Raw genomic sequence first — 24,111 nt, 5'->3', positions numbered from 1 at the left:
CTCCAGACAGTAAACAATAGTTTTAAAACACAAAACCAAAAACCTAGCAGAATTTTAAGACCCACTTTTCAGGGATGGTGTGCTGTGGGCTATTTCAAGCAAAATCTCAGGAAATCTATGTTCCAGGACAACTCAGTTTGATCAAGGCCAGCACTTTTACCCTAACCTTTTCCTCTGTTTTAAGACTCACCGAGATTCTCTCACTATGCCCTCAAAATTTTTAAATGGAGTTTATCAAAGGCTGTTATAATTTAAATAATCTACTTCTGACTTCTCAGGGGGTCACCCGAGTATTGTGAAACCTGAATTGGCTGTCAGTGCACAACATCATAATCCCAGCTGTCACCTTCTAGAAGCCCCTTCACGCCCTTTCATTAACTTGAAGTAACACTGCAGTGGCCACCAGGGAAACAATCCTAAGATATGAAAGGTATGGGCAGGAAAGAATCTTGGGTATTTGGCTGTCATAAGAACTTGTCAGGATGCACATGAATGTTTTGATTAAAGAATGAAACACCCCAAAGGATTTGGCACATTCTAGTCAGACTCATTTAACTCTGGACAGAAGACTAGCATCGACGATCACACTGCCAGTTCTATCTGTGTTTATACAGAAGGTCATAATTCTCCATCCCCATTACACAAAGAATATGAGAAAATGACCTCAAAGCTCCACGCAGGGTGTTTAGACAGAATGAGACAGTGAGAACTGCCAACCCTGGACTCAGATAATTTCACCCACAATCTCATTCTGATGGCCCTGATTATATTACAATGCAATGAGTTTGATGCTTTTGTTTCAAATGTTTTGTGGATGTTCTAGTGATGTGAAAAAAAAAACCTTTTTTCAACCACAATCCGCTCCCAGGTGGCTTCTCTACTCAAATTCATTCATTCATTTATACTTCCACGGAACATCTATCTCATAGGCACTGTCATGGTTGCCTAGAATATTTTCCTTCTGGAAAACCAGTCAAGTCTGCCCAGCAAAGGCCTGCCTCTCAGCCATGGGTATAGGCACCTGAACTGGGCTGCTGACTAGGCTGCCCCACCCCTTGAGATTCAATCATGGCTCCAGAATGGGCACCTGATTTAGCAGAACCAATCAGAGTTCACAGAAGACACCTAGAGGAGATAGCTGGGGAGAGGGGATGACTCCTGACATCCAGTTTGTAAGGTTTTGGGTGCAGACTTTTCCACCCCAGGAATTTGGTGCTAGGGAAGCTGATGTAAATTTCCATTTTGCTTTTCATGAATTAGGTACTCTCTGCCACATGCAATTAAGTAAGTCCTAATGAATATGACCTAACACTAAATTTATGGTAAAAATGGAAACTGGTTTAAAGTTTCAAGCAATGAAGCTCAGCATTATTTAAACATATCCCCAGATACTAATGAAAAAATAAATGCTTTGTCATCTGAGCTTTTCTCCAAATAAAAAGACCCATAAGGTAAGAATATCAAAACTTCCTGCCATTAGAAAGTAAACCACAATCAGTACTTTTTTATATAACTAAAGCAACCTAACACACATTATACAACTGTTCACATTAATTTGTAAAGCTTCTCTTCAAGAATTCCTCACCTACTTCAGATTTTTTTTAATTATACTTTTTATTTTGAAGTAATCATAGATCCACATGTAACTGTAAGAAATATAAAGAGGCCAAGTGTGGTGGCTCACACCTGTAATCCCAGCACTTTGGGAGGTGGAGACAGTAGGATCACTTGAGCCCAGGAGCTCAAGACCAACCTGAGCAACACAGCAAGACCCCGTGTCTTACAAATAAAATAATATTTTTTGTGTGTGTGTAGATTCTTTGAGATTTTCTACATACATAATCATGTTATCTGAAAATAGGAATTTTTATTTATTCCTTTGTAACCCATATGCCTTTTACTTCTTTTCCCGGCCTGACTAAAACTTATACTTTGTTGAATGTCAGTGTGGACATCCTTACCCGTTCCTGATTTTAAGAGGAAAAGCTTTCAAACTTTCACTGTTAAGTTTGATGTTACCTGTAGGTTTCTGTAGATGGTCTCTATCAATTTGGAGAAGTTACTTCCCATTCCCAGTGCACTGAGAAGTTTTGCATTTTTAAAATTATAAACGGGTTTTTTAATCAAATGCTTTTTCTAAGTCAATTAATATGATCATATGAGTTGTCATTTTCAGCCTGATATAGCAGATTACATTGATTGATTCGAGATGGATGTTACATTGCATATCTAAAATAATCCTGGAGGTAGCATATTATTGTTTATATACATCATTGGGTTTGAAGTGCTAAAATTTTGTTGAGGATTCTTGCATGTAAGTTCCTGAGAAATATTGTTCTTTTTCTGCACTATCTTTGGTTTGTCAGGGAAATGCTAGCCTCATAAAATGAGCTGGGGTGATTTCCTTACGCTTCTATTTTTCTGGAAGAGATTGTGTAAAATTGATATGAATTCTTCTTTAAATGTTTGGTAGAATTCTCCAGTGAAAGCATCCAGACCCGAAAATGATTTTTTATAGGGAGAGGGGGCTTTTAAATTATCAGTTCAATTTCTTTAATAGTTGTAGGATTATTCCAGCTATCTACTTCATCTTGGTTGAATTTTGGTAGTTTGTGGCTTTGAGAATTTGATCGATTTTTTTCTAAGTCGTTAATTCATGAGTGTAAAGCTGTTTATAATAGTATTTTATTTTCCTTTTAATGACTGCAGGTTCAGTACTGGCATATCTTGTTTCATTCCTGATATTGGTGATTTGTCTTCTCTTTTTTTTTTTTTTGAGACGGAGTCTGGCTGTGTCGCCCAGGCTGGAGTGCAGTGGCCGGATCTCGGCTCACTGCAAGCTCCGCCTCCTGGGTTCACGCCATTCTCCTGCCTCAGCCTCCAGAGTAGCTAGGACTACAGGCGCCCGCCACCTCGCCTGGCTAGTGTTTTTTTTTTGTATTTTTTAGTAGAGACGGGGTTTCACCGGGTTAGCCAGGATGGTCTCGATCTCCTGACCTCGTGATCCGCCTGTCTTGGCCTCCCAAAGTGCTGGGATTACAGGCTTGAGCCACCGCGCCCGGCCTCTTTTTTTTATTTTTATTTTTTAAATTTGTTTTTTGAGACAGAGTCTTGCTCTTTCGCCAGGCTGGAACACAGTGGCCCCATCTCAGCTTACTGCAAACTCTGCCTCCCGGGTTCAAGCGATTCTCCTGCCTCAACCTCCTGAGTAGCTGGGACTATAGGTGCGCCACCACACCCAGTTAATTTCTGCATTTTCAGTAGAGACGGGGTTTCACAATGTTGGCCAGGATGGTCTCTAACTCCTGACCTCAGGTGATCCGCCTGCCTCGGCCTCAAAAAGTGCTGGGATTACAGGCTTGAGCCACTGCGCCTGCCCCTCTCTTTTTATTTTTATCAGTCTTGGTAGAGGTTTATCAGTTTTACTGATTTATTTTTAAAGAACCAGCTTTTGGTGTCACTGATTTTTCTCTACTGTTTTCCTATTTCAATTTAGTTGACTTTGGCTCTTTATTATTTTCTCCCTTCTGCTTGCTTTAGTTTTATTTTGCATGATTTTTTCTAATTCCTTGAGGTAGAAACTCCAAATATTAGAGAACTTAAATATGTAAGTATATAGTGCTACAAATTTCTCCCCAACATTGCTATAGCTTTGTTCCACCTCTTTTGATATGTAGTCTTTGTTTTCATTCAGATTTATATTTTTTTAAAATTTCTTTTAAGACCTCTTCTTTGACCCAAGTATTTTTTTAGTAGTATACTGTTTAATTTCTAAGTGTTTGGGGATTTTTCTGCTGTCTTTCTGTTATGAATTTCCTGTTGTATTCCATTTTCATCAAAAATTATATTCTACAATTTTAAAGATTTAATTTTAAGGTTTCTATTATGACTCAGGATATGTTTTATCTTGCTTAACGTTCCATGGGTCCTTGAGAAGAACGTGTATTCTCCTGTTATCTAGATAGAGTGCTATATAAATGTCATTTCAATCTCACTGGTTGATGGTGCTGTTCAGTTCTTCTATATCCTTGCTGACTTTTTGTACAGTAGCCTATCAATTGGTAACTGTGGAATGTACAAGTCCCAACTATAATTGTAAATCTGTCTATTTCTATCCTCAGCTCTAACAGTTTCTGCTTTGTGTATTTTGAAATTGTATTTTGGTCCAAACACACTTAGGATTATAATGTTCTTCTATGGGAGTGATCCTTTTATCATTATGAAATATCTCTTTCTTTGTCTCTAGTAATTTTCTTTGCCCTGAAGAAGACTTTATATGATATTAATATGATATTAATATAATCACTCCTACTTTAAAATTAATGTTAGCATTGTACATATTTTTCCCATTTTTTTACTTTCAACATATCTGTCATTGTATTTCAAGTGAGTTTCTTTTCTTTCCCTTTTTTTTTTTTTGAGATGGATCTCGCTCTATTGCCCAGGCTGGAGTGCAGTGGTGCAATCTCAGCTCACTGCAACCTCCCCCTCCCAGGTACAAGCGATTCTCCTGCCTCAGCCTCCCAAGTAGCTGGGACTACAGGCATGTGCCACCACGTCCAGCTAATTTTTTGTATTTGTAGTAGAGACAGGATTTCACCATGACTGCCAGGATGGTCTCGATCTCCTGACCTCGTGATTCACCCACCTCGGCCTCCCAAAGTGCTGAGATTACAGGCATGAGTCACTGCGCCCGGCCTCAAGTGAGTTTCTTATAGTCATCATATGGTCATATGGTTGGATCATGTTTGTTTTGAGTTTTTTTTAATCCACTCAAACAATCTCTGCCTTTACATTGGTGGTCTTCAGAACACTTAAATTTCAGGTGATATGTTTTGGTTGTGTCTCACCCAAATCTCATCCTGAATTTGAGCTCCCATAATCCCCACATGTCATTGGAGGGACCCAGTGGGAGTTAATGGAATCATGAAGGTGGGTTTTTCCCATGCTGTTCTCATGATACTGAACAAATCTCATGAGATCTGATGGTTTTATAAAGGGCAGTTCCTCTGCACATGCTCTCTTGCCTGCCGCCATGTAAGACGTGCCTTTATTCTTTCTTTGCTTTCTGCCATGATTGTGAGGCCTCCCCAGCTATGTGGAACTTGGGTCCATTAAACCTCTTTTTCTTTATAAATTAACCAGTCTCAAATATGTCTTTATTAGCAGAGTGGGAACAGACTAATACATAAGGTGATTAATGATATATTAAAACTTGAGTCTGCCAATTTATTTTTTTCCTATTCATCCTCTTTCTAATTCCTCTGTTTCTCATTTCTTACCTTCATATGAGTTACTTAAGAATAACTCTCTGTATTGTTTTCTTAGTGGTTGCTCTAGGTATTAAGATATAAATATGTAATTTATTACTGTCTACTCATATCAGTATTTACCATTTCCACTTAAGTATAGAAACCTTCTATTTAGGTCCCTCTATCCTTCACACTTTTAAAATATAATTGTCTTAAGTATTCCATCCATAAACATTGGGTATCACATGAGATGGTATTACAGTTTTGCTTCAACTATCAAACATAATTTAAGAATTGCCTGACAATTAGGATACTCTAATTGTAATTTTCTTACTCATTCCAATGTTCTTCTCTCCTTTCTGAATTTCCAAGCTTTCTTTTATTTCTTTTCTGTTTAGAGAATTCCCTTGAGACATTATTTAAGGGTAGGTTTTACAAGCAACAGTTTTACAGTTTTCCTTTCATTGAGAATGCCTTTATTTCTCCTTCATTGCTGACAAATATTTTCACTGGATATAGAATCCTGGGTTGGCAGTTCTTTTCTTTCAGTATTTGAAAAATGCTATGCTACTTACCTCTTGTCTTCATGATTTCATATGAGAAATCTATGTAATTCAAATTCGTGTTCCATATAAGCAATGTGTCCTTTCTCTCTGGCTGTTTCAATATTTTTTTCTTGTCTATATTTTTGATGTGTCTTGGCATGGATTTACATAGGTTTATTCTATTTGGAGTTTGCATAACCTCTTGAATATGTATGCTTATGCCTTTCACCCAGTTTGGGGGAGTTTCCAGACAATACATCTTTAAATACCTCTTCAGTACCATTCTCTCTCTCCTCTCCTATGACTTCAATGTAATTAATGTTACATCTTTTGTTACTGTCCCTCAAGTCCCTGAGACTGTTCATTTTTTTCCAGTCTATTTTCTCTCTGTTGTTCAAATTGGGTAATTTCTATTGATCTGTCCTGAAATTCACTGATTTTATCTGCTGTCATCTTCACTCTATTGAGCTGATCACTGAGCTTTTATTTGGTGGTTGTATTTCTCAGTTCAATAATTTCCATTTGGCTCTATTTTATAACTTCTATTTCTTTGAGAGATTTTCTACTGTTTCATTTGTTGCAAGAGAATTCCTAATTGCTTGTTAAAACAATTTTGTAATTCCAACATCCAATTCAGGTAAATACTGGCTTCTGTTGATTGTTTTTTCTCATTCATGTTGTGATTTTCCCAGTTCTTGGCATTTTAATTGCATTCTGGGCATTATGGATTTTATATTATGAGACTCTGGATCCGATTTCCTCTTTTCTCTTAGCAGTCATTCTAGGTGAGAGAAGGACCAAGAGGGTATGCGTGGGGCAAAAGATCAACTTCTAATTTGGCCCCACTGAAATCACGTAGGATTGGTTGTTCCATTGATGTTCAGCTGGAGTAGAAAAAGTGTTGTCACAAAGATTTTCTGTGGTCCTTTGGCTAGAAGGAACAAGATTTTCTGGGACTATTTTTTTTTTTTTTTTAATCTGTGCCTATTGTTGGTCCAGGTGAGAAGATTCTGGAACGCTCTATTCAGGATATATGGGAGTCAAACAGGAAAATCAAGGAACTTCCCTTTTGTCTTTAAGACCCAAAGCCCCTAGACATTTCATTTTCTCCTTTTCAAGTCTTCTTATACAGATTAAGCATCTTTAATCCAAAAATCCAAGATCCAAAATATGAAATTCTCCAAAATCTGAAACTTTTTGAGCACCAATATAATGCTCAAAGGTCATACCCAAAGGAAATGCTCATTGGAGCATTTTGGATTTCAGATTTTCAGATTAGGGATGCTCAACCAGTAAGCATAATGCAAATATTCCAAAATCTGAAAAATCAGAAACACTTCTAGTCCCAACCATTTTAGATAAGGAATACTCAACCTATACTTGCTTGTTGTGTTATGTCTAGGGCTTCTTAGTTATAAAGGTGAGGACCTCATTGGAATATGGTTACTCCATATTGGCAGAATAAGAAGTCCAGATTAGTTTTTAAATTCAAAAGTATTCCAGTCTTCAATATCCATAAATTCAAGGACAATTTAAAATTAGCCCATTTCCTCTAATGATTTTTTTTCATTCATAAAACTTCCTATTTCCAAAGATCATACTGTCCTTTGTTCCTCTGGGAAGCAATCTGAAGGAAGGCTTTGATCATTTAAGTGTCTGTTCTGTTTAACATTGCAAGCACCAGGATTGAACACCTATTTGAGGCTCTGGAGGATATTACAATATTACAATATTGGAATAGGGATGAGATCTTCACCTACACAATGGCCAAACAACGGGAAATTCTCTAGAAAAATGTGGCTATAGACTTAAGTCACTTTTCTTACCTTAGCCTAGACAATACCATGAATGAGCATTCTCAGGTTATACTTGTTCTTTGAACTTCAGTGTACTTGGTTCCTCCCTCCTAAATATGAAGCTTATCATGGTGCTTCTTTCCCCTCAAACTGAAGCCCAGCTATTAACTCTAGTATATTTTTTACTTTATACTTTGTGTTCCAACTGGAATGAATTTCTCCCAATCCTCTGTTGTTCACTTCCTCAAAGATACCCAAGTTAAGTGCTTCTACTACTTGCATCTAAGATAGCATCAATACAGTACGAGCCAGGGGATTTTCTCCAGCACATAGAATGTGCCTCACAAAAGCCTACCCTGGCCATTGCCCCCAGCTACCTCATGCAGGTCTGCTGTCCAGGGGAAGAGTAGCTCTGTGTGTCAGGTACAGAAAATCAACATGGCAATGGCAGCTGTGAGTCCCAGAAGCTGTGACATGGCTGCAGCCACAGCTATACCTTCAAGTGAAATTTTCAACTGGCCCTGCAGTGGTGGTATAGCGGTGGTTGCAGTAGCTGTACCGACAAATTTAAAGGTAGCTAAAGGGAAACAGGATTTATTTTACAGAAGTCTACTTTAGAAATTTTCCTAGGATACTCCAAAACTGGAGGGGAAAACCTCTATCCCACTGTGTAAGATTCTCCTTTAACATATCTTCCTTTTGTTCCACAATATTGATGGAACAGGCAATGCTCGGCACATTGAGGATACAGTAGGGAGCAGACGGCATTCCTATCCTTGTAAGGCTTACCTTTAATAGCAGGCAAGTTACCCCAACAGTTATACCAATGACCATTTAATCAACTGTGAGAAGGACAAGGGAAATAACAAGTGGGTTCAATTTTCTTTGAAATCTCAGCAAGAGCCATATTCTTTTAAGAGTGTCAAAGTAAGCATCAAGCACACCATAGCATTGTGTTTATTAGAGTACAAGGACAAAAAGTGGATGCAATTGTTTCAGAACTAGTAAGCCTCTGAATTCAATGTAATTATTTTAGTGCCATGATTTTCTTTGTGCCTCTTCATAAATATTCTACACATGGGGGCTCCAAGGGCCTCAATGAAAAGGCAGTGCATTCAATAAGACAGATTTATTGTAAAACAATCACTATGAGGGAGACAGGGGTGTACCATGACTGGAATGCTCCCCGAAGCTGCCCCTACCTCTTTGTTTGTCCTGTCGGCTTGCACCAAAGTTCCATTCAGGCAAGGTTCCACATAGTGAAGCTCCTCATTATACTGCAAAGGAAAAGAATCAAGAAGGAACACTTAATTAAGGAATTGAAGGGTACTTCTTAATAATTTAAGGAGATACGCACCCAAAAAGCAGCACAATCACAGGCTCCATTTATTCACAGAAGGTGAACTCTCCCACGGGTGTCCCTCTAGACAACTATGATTATGTGCTACAGACTGAAGGAGAAACTTCTAGAGCACATGCTGTTAGATGGCAGGGTTCAGGGTGCACCCTTTTAACTGACCATTCTTTGGGGTTGCCTCCAGACACTGGCAGTTCCCTGAGCATGGTTAACAGCCCATGGTCCTGGTGGGAGCTGAAGAGCATCCCAGAGTTGCGTGGATACAGCTCCAGCTACTGTCTTTGGGTTCATGGAACCAAGGGACACATGTGTGGCTTACACATGAGTGGGGACAGAATAAGCCTTGATGTTCCCTGGTCACTCTGCAAGGGTATGTGGGTGCTGATCAGGGCACTGTCCATGCACAATTTCCCATACATTGTCAACACCAGCACTCCCATCACTTCAATCCCAGAATATCCAGAATAGGACCTCCCCCCTTTTTTTTTTTGCCCAAAGCTCACAACCAGGTAGCAAAAATGTGAGTAGTCTCATCTTAATTTCTCTCAGCAAGCCTGCTTCTCTGCCCTGCAGGGAGGCTGGTCCTTACACATCTGATCATGTTGCCTCCTGTCAATCCCATTTACAGCTCCCATTGCTGTGCAGATGAATGTTCCCAGGGCTTTACAAGGCTCTGGACCCTTGGGTCCTGCTGACACTCTAGCATCTTTACTCATCAGCCTTCCCCTAAAACTTGTCCTTGCCAGCCATTATTCCCTGCTGTCCTCTGACATGTCTCCTCTTTTCCTTCAGGCCCTCCAATGCTGGGACCCTTGCTTTGAGCTCTCACTCTGGCACCTCTTCTCTCTGGCTGACTCCTGTTCACCTCCTAGGTCAGATTATTCCCACCTCCTCTGGGAAGCAGCCTCTGGTGCAGGCTAGGCACCGGGTTAGGTCCCTCTTCTATATAATCCCTGTAAATTCTAATTATCTGTTGGCCAGATTCCCCACCACAAAGTGGAATGACACCATTAGGGCCCATGCCTGGTCCTTCAGTGTATTTTCTGCAACAAGCACAGGGCTGGACCCACAGTAGGTGCTTGAGGACCATTTGATTGATGACAGTGTCATGGTATATCTACTTTAGCAGTCAGAGAGGCCCGGAGCTCCTGAGGGAAGAGAACAGAACCATCTCTCCCAGACCCAGCTAACTCTTGTGCAAAGTTGGCCTAGGGAGTTTGCGCTTTAAAACTAAAGTCAGCGAGGACCATGCAGGGCTATGAGCAAGGGAGTGAGTGAAATAAAGAGATGAGCTTGAGAAATCCCTCTGGATACACCGCAGGGACAGGTCAAAGAGGTGCTAGACCTAAAGCTGCTCAAGAACAACTGGGATGCATCAGGTTTCCCATGGAGAGAGCCTCACTAAGCAAGCAGGAGTGGTGATCATACTGACCTTGGCAATTAACTGTTATTGAGCACTTACTGCATCCAGGCAGCAGGTAAACTTCATCTGCAGGTTATCTTAGCATCATGTGGCAAGCACCTCCAATCACTCTCCCTTTACAGATGGGGAAACTGAGGCACAGCAAAAATGATCGACTTGCCCAAAGACACCAGAGAGTAAATGAGGGTGGTGGAGTCCAGATTCAAATCCAGGCAGTCTGACCTCACAGCCACTGACAACAGGACCTCAATGCCCCCAACTCATCCTCTCTGGCCCCCAAACCTCCAGATCTCCCCATCAGTTAGCCTTGTGCCCCTTCATCTTCATCTTTTTGTCATATAAAAAGCGTTTGAAAAAATATCCCAATGGTTTGAGGGCTTAAATATCCTCTAACGAGGCATGGAGAAAAAAATATATTTATGACATTAGCCATTAAGAAATGGAAGTATGACTTTTAGTCAACAAACAGAACATCATCTCAGGATCCAAGAAGCAACTGCACAGTTCAATATGAAGGAAAACTCCTCCAAAGCTCTCAATCTCTGTTGGACTGACCCTGGAAGTTGCTGAGAAAACAGCCATTCCCTTCTCCTTCACTTCCCTTGCTGACTCATTTGGTTTAGGGTGACAGTACACTGATTTCTAAGGCCTGAACCACAAAGGGTCTTAGCCAGCCACAGACATCCAGTTCCCCTCTGTTGGACACAACCTCTCATAGCCTGCCTTGCAGTTAGGGGCAAATGATCATGACATAAGGGAAAGTTTGATGGGCAGATTCAATGAAATGTTTTCCTGCCATTAAGGGAACACTCATCTATACCCACTCTTTTCTTCCTGCTTGGGATGCTATTGTGGAGGTGCTGCAGCCATTTTGCAACTATGAGGTTACAAGACAAAGAATGGAATGCAAAGCCCAAGGAAGACAGAGCAGGAAGATGGAGCCAGTGTGGGCCCCCGAAGACAACATTGAGCTACTGTGCAAAAGCTGCAGCCACCCTCCTCCAGGTTTCTTACATGCTATTATCAGATGTTTGTATGCTGAACCAACCTTTCCTCACCTGTTCTGTAACCTAGAGCCCAAAACTTTCCTGAGGTTCCCACCGTGGTTTTACTTCCTCTCATTCTTCCATTTTGCAGGTAAACTGAATCACTTCATTGACATGCTACCTAATACGCACTCTCCAAGTTGATTCCTGGGGTTGTACAGTTTGAGCCGGGAGTCAGGTCACTTGGGTCCAAGTCCTGTCTCTACCATGTACTCACTGTGTGGCCTTGGGGAAGTTGCTAAGCCACTCTGATCCCAGAATCTTATGCATAAGAAGATACTAATTCACCTTCTAGTCTCCCTCTAGGGGCCCCTGCAGAAACTGAGTGAGGCAACAGACCTGAAACTGCCTTGCTAATATAAAAGTCTATACTTGTGGGGGCTCCAGAGGGGATTTAAAAGTCAAGAAGACCAAGGAGTTCTTGACCTCATCAGGGAGGTACATGTGCAGTAATCAAAACCATGCTTGCCATGACTGTGTGTGCTATGGCCTCAGTGGAGGAATCCACTCTTCTGAATCCCAGCCAGCTTGTTAGTGGCATCATCCAAGCTTGCAGTTGACTAATTTCCCTTGACTGCATCAGGATAAAGCTATGCCGAGCAATCTGGTCTGTATCACCAGAGGGAGCCGGGCTCAGCCATGTGTGTAAGGGAACTGCACACCAGGCAGCTGTACCAAGGAGGCCTGCTAGCTGTGCATGCTCCTCTCACTACCCAACAGCTCCTCCCAAGGCGGACCCCAAGGATGCCCTGTACACGGAACTGCTTCCAGACTCCTCGCAGTCCTTTATTTGGAAATCCTTCAGCTTCTGCATTTTTATGTATGTTCTCTAGATTTCTATTTTGTGAAATGATGATGTGGAAGGGCCATATATATTTACAACTCAAGATTTGGTCACCTCTTGCCCTAAGACACAACAGCCTTATAAATAGCTCTCCTTGATCCCTAATGAAATAATCTGATATCAATAGTCTAAGGAAGAAAACGATACTATGTACATCATCACCAGTTAGATGCAATTTCCTTCTACAATTTGTTTTTACTCCCCTGCACTACCAGGATTGAACCCTAAAGAAGTACTTAACCTTTGCCCTTCCTGCCCAAGTGGTTAGTCCTTCTTGCAAATTTCTGGGAAATGGGAAGAGTCTCTTAGGGAGAGAGGAGTGGGCCCAGGCTGCCCTGGAAATGGGTCCAGTCCAGCCCACCAACCGCATGGTGAGGAAATGGACACACGGCTTTCACCCTTTAAAGAGCTTAGAAGCTGCCACGTAGCACACAGGGACTCGGACGCTGTAGGCTTTCTTCTCCCTGCTTCCTTCCTGGTTGGCTTTCCTTTTCTGATTCTCACAAGGGTAGAACGGTAGAGCTAAAGCAACTGAGGCAGGCAGGCCTGGGTTCAAATCCTGACTCTGCCACATGCTTGCTGGGTGACCTTGGCCCCAGCTTTTGTGTTGGGGAAACAGGTATTCTAACTGCACCTCTCTCATGAGCTCACTGTGAGGATGAAATAACAGTCAACACAGAACCTGGCACATAAGAATGAGAAAGGCATCTAGGCGCATAGGCACAAATGCACAAAAAAGAAAGAGAATATATGTGTGAGTGTGATGTGTGCTACATAGAGGGAAAGACCAACAGATAACACCCTGCACCCAGAGCTGGAGCTTGCTATGAAGGAAGAAGGTGATGTCAGTGATGCAAAGTGACCCCTTCTTTGGAACAGGGGCATGTGTCCTTGGCCTTCTCTGGAGAGCAGGGATCTGCATTTGTTGGGGACAAGATGCCATGTCATCAGGCACATGTCACTGTCTACATACCCAAGACAAGCCCATGATGTCTGGCCACACATTGTCCCACTCTAAGCCACCCTCTGAATCCTCCCAGGGACCGGGGTCTTTGGCAGACAGGGAGCCAAGATGGTGCAGCCAGCTTACTGGCAAATCCCCAGGTAGGAAGGCATCTGCCACAGAACTCTTCACGTCTTTATTTGCTCACTGAATTTACCCTAAGCACCTACTGTGTGCTGGGGACAGAAAACACTGGCTAAGTTTGCTCATGATGATCATTGTAAAATGACAACCATTTTTTTTCTTACTTTTCTTAGTAAAAGAGTATGTTCACTCCATCAGAACATAAGGTCTGTTTTTCCTTTTGTTTGTTTTTGTTTGTTTGTTTTTGAGATGGGGGTCTCATTCAGGTATCACCCAGGCTGGAGTGCAGTGGTGTGATCACAGCTCACTGCAGCCTCCACCTCCCAGGGTCAAGCAATCCTCCTGACTCAGCCTCCCAAACAGCTCGGACCACAGGCACATGCCACCACATCCAGCTAGTTTTTTTTTATTATTATTTGCAGAGAGAAGGTCTCCCTATGTTGCCCAGGCTGGTCTCGAACTCCTGGGCTCAAGCAATCCTCCTGCCTCAGCCTCCCAAAGTACTAGGATTACAGGCATGAGCCACTGCACCTGGCCTTGGCTTTCCTTTTTATGATAAATAGTGCTTATCTGTGATGCTGCAACAGTCCCTCCAAAAATAACAACAGGCTTGAGACAAACCCACAATCTTCCTCAGGTATTAGACTACATCCCACAACTCTTGCTAAGGAAACTGTCCCTCTGTCTCCATTCAACCTCCAAACTCTCCACTCTGAAGGCAAGGGACACATTACATGCCTCTTCTTTCCTTTTGCCCAGTGTCTGTGCGCATTCCCTACATCTCCCCTTTTACAGACACAGCAAAGTGATCAATGAGAATCTTAAATGATGATCTAAAATAGGAAAGGCAACTTTCATTAAATGAAGAGCCAGAACATTTTGCAGAAGGATCTAAAAGCAATGCAAATAGGCTAGACCCTCTCACCAAGGTTCATAGGAGCTTCCAAATTAGTGTAGAATTCCAGCATACATTGGCTCAGGTGAATCACGGCCCAAAAGCCAAAGAGCCAAGGACAACTGACTTTGGGCTCTGGATAATAATGAGGAATCCACCTAATGTCAGAAACTGAACTTGACAGATGAAACCAATTTCGCTTTCAGGTCTAACAGAAGGTTATCAGTCACCTAGAGAAGATGAGGAAAGAACCTCCCTAAGCAGGGAGTGGCTTTAGGGAGCATCTCAACACCCTGCCCTGAAGCTGAGACTCATTTTTGTGTCTCTCCACTGCCTCCATGGGTTGTCCCAATTGCTCCACCTGGCTGAACCACCAGACTGGTTCGATCTGGCTTGCCTCTCTCCATCCAGTCTCATTCATTTCACCATCACTCACCAGATCCACTCACCTCCACATTCACCTGCACTCCCATGTGATCCAGACACACCGAGAGCTCCTTCTTGGGGGCTGGGGTGGGGTCTTACACCTGCAAATGGCACTTTCTCAGTTATTGACTCCTTCCTCCTTTTCTCCCTGCTCTGTTCCACCACGTTTGCCTATGTCTGGCTAGCCTACTTATCTTCAAGTGTCCACTCAGTCACTACTTCTTCTGATAAGCCACCACAGAGCCCCAGGCAGCATATACCCCAGCTCTAGACACCCAGTCCCCCAGCTACTCCCTCTCCAAGACTGCACTGGCCACACTGGGTTGTGAGACCTGCTTCCCAGTAGCCCCCACACAAGGATCACATACAGAAAACCTAAATCTCTGAGAGCAGACACCTTGTCTGAAGTCAGCCCCAATGCTTAATGCAGAGCACTCAGTACTATTTGTTGAATGAATCAATAGAACAAAGAAACAAAAAGGCGAAATTGCTGAGATTCTGCCTTTTGGACGTGGTGGCACGTGCCTGTGGTCCGAGATCTTTGGGAGGCTGAGTCAGGAGGATTGCTTGACCCTGGAAGGTGGAGGCTGCAGTGAGCTGTGATCACACCACTGCACTCCAGCCTGGGTGATACCTGAATGAGACCCCCATCTCAAAAACACACAAACAAAAGGAAAAAGAGACCTTATGTTCAGATGGAATGAACATACTCTTTTACTAAGAAAAGTAAGAATGCCTGATGGAAAGGACTAGGAACAAAGCCAGAAAAAAAAAAAAAATTGGCACAGAAACAAAAAATAAGATGAGAATCTCTATCCCTTTCAAAAAACAGGTAAATAAACAAAAAGTAAAGGAAGTAAGTGGCTATGTTTTAAAAAATCCAAAGTTTGGCCAAAAAAAAAAAAAAAAAACCCATAGAATTAAATGCTGCCATGCTCATGTAATGCAAGAAACTGATGCAGAATTGCTGGGACTCCATTAAATATTTTTATAGTTTTACTGGTGCACTTTTGATTAAATAACCTTTGAATGAAAACGTGTCGGGATTATGTAATAAAGCAGATGAAAACACAACATTTTCACCAACACAAGCCATCCTAGGGATCTTTTGCATTACAAAAGCATCTTATGTAATTTGAAACACAACTGGACACAATTAGTAGTATAGAACAAATGAGCACTGAAAGAAAATACTATCCTCATACTTTTAATACGGAATCGATTACTTTAAAAAGCAAATCCACAGCAGACAAAGCATTGGAGAAACAGTTCTAAAGAAAATCTGCAAATTAAAACCAGGGCATCAGAAAGTTCTTGCTTGAACTAACAAATGATGCTCTTCTTAATTCAAGTCTGCACAAATATGGGCTACAGGAGGCATTTAAATTGATTTAACAAAATCTGCCCAGTTAATACTGTGCTCATTTAAGGCATGGCTTGAGCTTCTGTAAAGTCATTTTTCAAATTTCAACATCGGACAGAATTAGCACCCTCATTTTTATGATAATGTTGCTAATTGAATGCATGGCTTGAAGTTAGACTTCAAAGTGAATCAGAAAAATACGCCTTTTCTCTTGTCAGAAACATCTCTCTTCACGCACCAGTGGTTTGACCTTAAAATTTTAACTCCAACTGCACAAAATTACTCTCATATTTCAACTATTCTTTCATAATTCAATCAGTTAGTTTGTCCATTTTAGATAGATCTTGCAATACCTTGCCCATGAAAGCTAAAACAAGTTTTAACATTATCTTTTTACGTTTATACTCTGGATAGATCAAGATCAGAAACTTTTCAGTATAATATTAAACATGCAGTTCACAATGAACTTAATAAAACATGCAAAACCAAAAGACGAACTTAAGTGGCCAAGGGAAGTCTTTCCCCCTATTTAAATCTCTTTCCTCCGTCCTCCGTTATGGCACTGAAAAATCAAGTGGCAATGATGAATTAGATTTGCACAAACAAAAACCTACAGTACACAAGGGCTTCCAGCATTGAAAATATTGTATTCTTTACTTTTCCTCTAAAACACTGAGCTATCTCCACAAACGTCTACCTGGCAAGCAAAGGAAGGCTGACGATGTAATGGAGGGTGAAATGATAATGTCCTCTTGTCGTAAATGGAATCCAGCCGACGATAACAATACACTCACACAGATTTGCAGGGCATTCTGGATGGCGTTTCAAATACCTCATCCCCCTGCACTTTAAGAACCTGCAGTCAGGTCGCCCTTTACACAGGAGACAAGTGACCATTTTAAACAGACTGAGGGAAAACCTATACCATACTACTACAGCAATTATGTCAGGGCAGAAACAGGAGGAGGTGATGGAGGAAGAAAAAGAAAAAGAATTCAACAAGGCAAAATTCGCAGAACACACTTAGGATTGGGAGAGACAATTCAAGGGAATGCAAATGAAAATTTGCCAGCTATGAATCTCCTATTAATTAGAAGCCTCGAACTGTTGGTAAGTGTGTAAACATAATGCCCTGCTTGGTAGACATTCTGGTAGGTGCCTGTATGCATACCCTTTGGTGCAGGAATTTCACTTCTAGGTTTTATTCAATAGAAGCACACCCAACCTTGCAAAAATATATGCATTCCATTCAGTGCATTGCATGCGCTGCCCTCACTGTAGCACTTCTGAGTAAAAAATGTGATGGAATGCTCTGTTATTCAAATACATTTGATTGAAATAAGCTTTGCTAAATATTCTTTAAAATATGAATCTATTTTTGTGAAAAGACAGTGTGCTCATATACACAGAAACATTTAGGATATGTGCCAAATGAAAGAGAAATGAGAACATTACTGAATTGTTTAAAATTTTTACATATGTTGCCTGCATTAAAAAGCAACGAATCTATAAATACTACTGTTAATTAATGGTTCTTTTATGACCTTGGCCTTCTAATATAAACTCACTAACATATCTGATACATTCTCTTATCCATTAGAGGAACAAAGTTCATGATTTTACTATAAAGGCTTCAAATAAAGAAGTTCAGAGTGCCTTTCTAGTTGTTGAAATAATTATGTAAATAGTGTTGAAGCTGATTATTTATGTTGAAAATTAACAAACAGATGTACAGTGAGGGTTAATGGGATCTTTAATGGGTTTCTTTATATAAAGGGACAATTTGGGGCAAAATTTTTTTTTCTTAACTGTTCTATAATAACTGGCATGTCTACTTTTAATTATCTTAATCACCCTCTCTTCTTTATTGAGTTGACACTGTTTGTATATCTTAATGAACTTACATAGATTATTTCAATCGATTGGTTTTGTTAACAGAACAATAAATCCTGACTGATAAAGAATGCAGGATGTAATTAGTTAGCTCTTCTTATTATGTGAATTTCTGATTCTTCTGTAATGAGTAATTAAAGATTAATAAGAAAGATAGTCTCAAATTAGCTGCTTCTTATCTTTAAATGCTTCAGGATGTGTGGGGATCAAGCCACATTTGCATTCTCACCACTAGGCTGGCAACTATAGTAACTTGGCAGCAAACCCAAAGTTCTAACTATCTGAAAGTTGTCTTCCAAAGAACTATGCCTTGAGGCCACATAATTTCATGATAAGATGGCTGAGTGGATCAACTACATCCTCTTCACTTCTGCTCAGAAAACAGTGCAAGGTGAAGCTGGACCATGTCTGAGTCTTTACCATGCCACCTTTCCTGGCTGTGTAACTCAATGCGGCTTCATGCCTCTGTCTCCATGCTACATGGCACAGGGCTGGGGTGAGGGTTCAATGAGATAATCCACACAGGACACTTAGCAACTGACTTGTACACAGTGAACACTCTATGGGAGGCAGTTATGGTGATTATTCATTCAACAAATATTTAAACTCCTGCTATTTGCCAAGCACTGCCTAGGTGCTGGGGATACACACATGAATGAACAAGACTAACCCCTGCTCCCAAGGAATTTAGTGTTCTCTTTCTTTTCCCTTTCGTCTTTAGGATTTCTTAAAATCAGAACCTTTTGTTCTGAGAGTCTGATCAGAAGAGGCCTGTATAGACAGGTTACTAGTTCAGGCAATCCCCTCGGCCATCTTCATGTCACTTAGAGGCCCAGGCCCTCTGCCTGGAGAACACAAGTGGGTGACATGCCCATGCAGAAGGCAGCCCAGTCATAAGGCTCCATTGACAATATACTCTCCTCAGGGGTTTAGGGGAGCCATGCAGACCACAGTAAGCATTCTCAGAGCACCCTCTTCTTTTGTATCCCACCACTGGCTGAGGAGCCCTGTGCACCAGCTTGACTCTGGTGCATCAACTCAGATGATCCCAGCAGCAACCCTGTGGGCAAGGTGAGTACACCCACTTCACAGTTGAGAGGGCTGATGTCCAGACTAAAGTAATTAGCCCCAAGACACACAGCATATGTGTGTGAATGCGATTCAAAACAGCCCAACTCCAAAACCCAGGCTCTGCCCCCGTCACCATGCTGCCTCCACTGCCCATAGCAACTACTCCACCTCCCAAATAGAAGCGATGTGTGTTATTTTCATGCAAAAGAACAAGTGTCCGCCACACACAGGCACTTGGCTAAGTGCTCAAGGACTCAGAAATCAGGCTCACTGTGATGAGCCTTTGGAAAGAGAGCAGGAGGAACGTAAGGGGCATGATGAAAATCATACGAAATAATCAGTGGGAAGAAGAAAAAGAACTGGAGAATGTAAACTAAAAATAAAATTCTAAGACCCCCACCCACCCATGTGAATGGACTTCCTCCTCTACATAGGAGACGGGGGCTCTTTTAAAATTTAATCTGAGAGACTGTTTCAGGCCGTGATGGGAAACAGGGGGCGAACATGCCTCCTTACACCTCTCTGGCATGAACATCAATACGGACTTTAAGTCCAATAAGAAACATTTTACAACCTATTCTCTCCGAAGCCTAGGACATGAAGGCTTCCTCTGCAAATAAGAACTTGGGCATCCACTAACCTTTATCTTAACCCAGACATTCCTTTCTATTCACCTCAGCTCTTTACAGAAACTCAACCAATTGTCAACCAGAAAATTTTAAAATCTGCCTATAAGCTGGAAGCCCCTGCTTTGAGTTGTCCTGCCTTTCTGGACCAAACCAATGTATTTCTTAAATGTATTTGACTGAAGGCTCATGTCTCCCTAAAATGTAGAAAACCAAGCTGCACCGGTGAACCAAGCTGAACAGGTGCCCAACCACCTTGGGCGCATGTTAGGACCTCCTGAGGGCTGTGTCAACAGGCCATGGTCACTCATATTTGGCTCAGAATAAACCTCTTCAAATATTTTGCAGAGTTTGACTCTTTTCATTGACAAGATAGAGACCTGAATAAGTGGTCATTTCCAGGCTACACGACTGCCCTGTCTCAGGCTTGGTTCCCTCATCTGCCACTTGTCAGCTTTGTGACCTCGACAAGTTACTGACACTCTTCCAATCTCAGCACCTTCATTTGAGAATGTGCCCAAACCACCCCCTACCTCCTAGAGTTGCTGTGAAAAACCAAGATAATAAAAATATGAAGAGTAAGGCATTTATTAAAATCAGGCATTTAATAAATGCTGCCTTTTTATCCAGAAGTTGAAATAAAGTGTTCTATGAGCCATAAACCACTCTCCATATTTTAGTTGCTTCATTGCCATTATTATTATTAATTATTATCATCATCAATATCATCAGGCTAACCTAGCTGGAAGTTAATTTCCATGTGAGAAATTCTAGTGGTTTGGTGAAAATCTTGCTAAGTCTGTTTTCCAAGAATCTGAAAATGTCAGCTCCCCAGGAATACATCTGGTGTGCCATTCTCTCAGATGGTGTGGCTATGTGGTAGGTTAAGACAGGCAACGTGTTCAACTGCATTTCCCAAAGCCCTTCCACTGTCCATGACTCTGTGAACTTTCATGAGACTAAACAGGTCTCACATTCTGGCATCTAGGTGCTCTGGATCTAACAGTCAGAGCAATGTTAACCAGTCACTGCCAAAAGATCAAATGAACCCAAGTGCAAAGAAGGCACAAAACAGCTGCACTCACAGCAATTATGTTGAAGAAGTCATCATCCCCAAGTGTATCCAAAATGGATGAGACTGTTTGCTTCGCGATAGTCAGGCGGAGTCCTTTCATGCTGCCACTGACGTCAACTAAAATGACCACGTCTTTCGGAGAAGTTGCTGCCTGGATGTACCTAGGTCAAGGGAAAAATTAAGTAAAAATGAATCCTGACTTCTCTTCAAGGTATCTCTTTGAGAAATAACGAAGAGGTCTGACCACTGCCTACCATTTTCGGTTCCTGCAGTCAAAGGCAATGACTCCATTCTCATCTGGTTCCCATTTAATCCCTAGAAGAAAAATGGGGTTATGAGAAACCCAGAAACTTCAAATATTTATTCATAGCATTTCAAGGCTGCTCTACTTTGCTGATTGAATGGACAGGGTGAAAAATCACATGCAAAGACCAACTCCGGGGCTCATCACATGCTCCATCGCCAAATCCAGGCAGGAGCTTTCGGGTCATAACCCTATAGCAAACACAGCGCTAGCTCAGCTGCTCCAAAGGCCTGCAGAGAGTGGAGATGTTTTTAGGACTGTGCTGTCCATCCAGAGAGTATGCGATTCCAGCTCCTTCCCTTGGCTAGGGATCAAGGTAGCGAAGGTCATTTCTTACTGTCCAGAAAGTTGTTGGACCTGGGGGGATCATCCATAGATCTCTGGGCAGAGTCTGGCCCCATCCCTGGACCAGGTGATGTAATGTCTATAGCAGGGGGGTTGAAAGCATAGATACAATGTTTCCAACTAAGGATATACACAGGTCTGTTGCATCCTCACTCCTGTTTTTAAAATCAGAAATTTTGGCCTGGCTTTCCACACTGAAATGAAATAAAATGGCTCTCATTATGCTGCATAATAAAGTTTGAATTTCAGCTCCTGAAGCCTGGGGAGTTTTCCCCATGTGTAAAATCAGATCCAACATCCTTAGTCTTGTGGTTTGCAGCCTAGTCAGGATATATCCCACTTAGCTTTTAAGAATAAAATATCATTTGAAAAGAAAGGCATTGGCTGCTTAAAAATAAGACAGAAAATCACTGTTTTCAACCACCAGTTCTGCTCAGAGATGGAGGATTTGCAACAGAGACTTTGGAGATAGGAAAATAAAAACAGAGATATCATTTTCACAGGAGAGAATCCTGACTCAGCTGGTGGCACTAAGATTCTTTTTTCCGATTAACAATGGCCAGCTTTCTAAAGGACCACACTGGGCTAATAATAGGCATCCCCAAATTATCACACAGATAACCTTGAGACAGTAGTCTGTAATCCAAAGAGATATTGGGTTCTGTCCTTCTTGTACCTACATTTCCCATTGCACATGTGTCTAATTTAAAAACACTCCCCATAAGAAATCAGAAAACAGAAGTGTAAGAAGCTACTGCCAAATTGGAGGTCATTAGGTAATAAAGATAAAATACAACTAACATGATGTTGTACACTAAGAGACATGAATGCAATTAATTAAAAAAAATCTGACACCTGCTTTGTATAAAGCCAGGTACCATTAGGATGGCACAGTCTTGATAAACAGTGAAGTTATATCCCTGGTGAGGCTAGGCAATGCTCCAATTTATAATTCCACAAATAACTGGTTAGAATGTGATATAAAGAGAAATTTTTATTTTTTGTTTTTTAAACGTGTTGACCCATGGGAGGTGTTCAGTGGATGTTTCTTGAACTGAACTGCGGAGAGTGACCTTAGACCACGGTCATCCCTGACGATACTCTGATCATCCACCAACATTTTCCGGCTCTGGCATCCTTCCCCAGATTACAGCCCTATCACTGTGTGCTCCACGGGGAGCAGAAAGTATTTTATTATCTTTGACTGCCCCAACACTTAGGCTGAAACCATTTCCTTGCATATGGGCTTGTTTCTCATTCCAGGCACGCTGAAGCTTGGTGCTTCCCCCTGCCCCCAGGATGGAGTTTCACTCTGTTGGCTGGAGGGCAGTGGTGTGATCTTGGCTCACTGCATCCTCAGCCTCACCAGTTCAAGTGACTCTCCTGCCTCAGCCTCCTGAGTAGCTGCGATTACAGGCACCCATCACCACACTTGGCTATTTTTAATTTTTTTTAATTTTTAGTAGAGATGGGGTTTCACCATGTTGCCCAGGCTGATCTCAAACTTTTGGGCTCACCTCAGCCTCTTAAAGTGCTAAAATTACAGGCGCAAGCCACCACGCTCAGCCACTCGGTGCTTTTTGAAAAGCTGACATGAAATTAGTCTGCTGGGAAAACCAACAAAGAATACAATTCCAGTATGAAAGTGGATCGGACGGGACAACCTCAGAGCATCTTGTCTACTAATCACAATTTTCATCCAACTGGCAAGCCCTCTGCCAGTCATTGGACATAGAGCAGTGATGGAGAAAGAGGGACTTGGCTCCTGCCTGCCCTCAGGAAGCCTCATAGCTAGTAAGGAAGCAGACACTGGATGAGAAGTCGCAGGTATTGGAGATGTCATAGAGGAGAAATACCTGATGCATGTTAGTAGATAAAGGCGACCCTAATCCCTAACGTCAGAAAGACATCTTCAAGCTGAGAGTGAGAATTATGATGCACTGCTGTGCTAGGGCTGCTGTAACAAATTACCTTTGTCCCTTGGTGGCCATGGGGCATTTGCTCCAGAACCCCCACCCTCGGTCTGTGGATGCTCATGTCCCTGATACAAAGTGGTATAATATTTGCATATAACCTATGTGCATCTTCCCATATACTTTAAATCATCTCTAGATTTCTTACAACACCTAACACACATCAACAGTTGTTATACTGTATTGCTTTTATTTGTATTATTTTTTATTGTTGTAATTTTTTTCTTGAATATTTTCCATTCACAGTTGATTGAATCCATAGATGCAGAATCCACGGGTATGGAGGACCAAATGAACTACAAAGTAAGTGGCAGAATAGAAAGGTATTCTCTCATAGTTTTGGAGGCTAGAAGTTCAAACTCAAGGTGTCAGCAGAGCCAAGCTCCATCTAAAAGTTCTAAGGGACACTCTTTGCTAGCCTCTTCCTAGCTTCTGGTAGCTCCCGGTAATGCCTGGTGTTTGTCAATTTAGAGCTGTGTCACTCCAACCTCTGCCTCCATCTTCCCATGGCTGCCTTCCCTCTGTGTCTGTGTATCCTCTCTTTCTTATATAAGGGCATCCATCCTATTAGATTTAGGGTCACCCTAAACCAGTATAAGAACCTCATCTCAACTTACCTACTTACATCTGCAAAGGCCCTATAGCCAAGTAAGGTCACATTCTCAGGCTCCTGGTGGACATGAATTTTGAGAGGACACTATTGAACCCACTATATATGGGTAGGATTTGTTAAACAAAAGCAGGGGTTAAACAAAAGCAGGTGACAAGGTAGAGAAGAACATCCCAGGCA

The 24,111-nt window shown here is 41.7% G+C and overlaps 1 protein-coding gene across 8 annotated transcripts in view; it reads right to left on the bottom strand.

Annotated features, from left to right (window-relative positions):
* CACNA2D3 (calcium voltage-gated channel auxiliary subunit alpha2delta 3) overlaps nucleotides 1-24,111 on the bottom strand; it is a 931,957-nt gene that overhangs the window by 471,285 nt on the left and 436,561 nt on the right. For all 8 annotated transcript variants that reach the window (XR_006695842.3, XR_010585145.2, XR_012431274.1 and 5 more), the window contains 3 exons: nucleotides 20,954-21,014; nucleotides 20,710-20,860; nucleotides 8,796-8,870 (listed from right to left, as the gene is read on the bottom strand). Coding sequence is in view for 4 of the 8 variants with exons in the window: in XM_045384857.3 (XP_045240792.1) it covers nucleotides 8,796-8,870; nucleotides 20,710-20,860; nucleotides 20,954-21,014 (287 nt within the window). In the remaining 4 variants the exon portion in view is untranslated. The remainder of the gene's footprint in view (nucleotides 1-8,795; nucleotides 8,871-20,709; nucleotides 20,861-20,953; nucleotides 21,015-24,111) is intronic.

Source organism: Macaca fascicularis, chromosome 2, assembly GCF_037993035.2.
Source record: "Macaca fascicularis isolate 582-1 chromosome 2, T2T-MFA8v1.1".
Classification (NCBI taxonomy): Eukaryota; Metazoa; Chordata; class Mammalia; order Primates; family Cercopithecidae; genus Macaca; species Macaca fascicularis.
The sequence above is the reverse complement of the archived record's forward strand: the minus strand, read 5'-3'. Positions and strand labels throughout refer to the sequence as shown.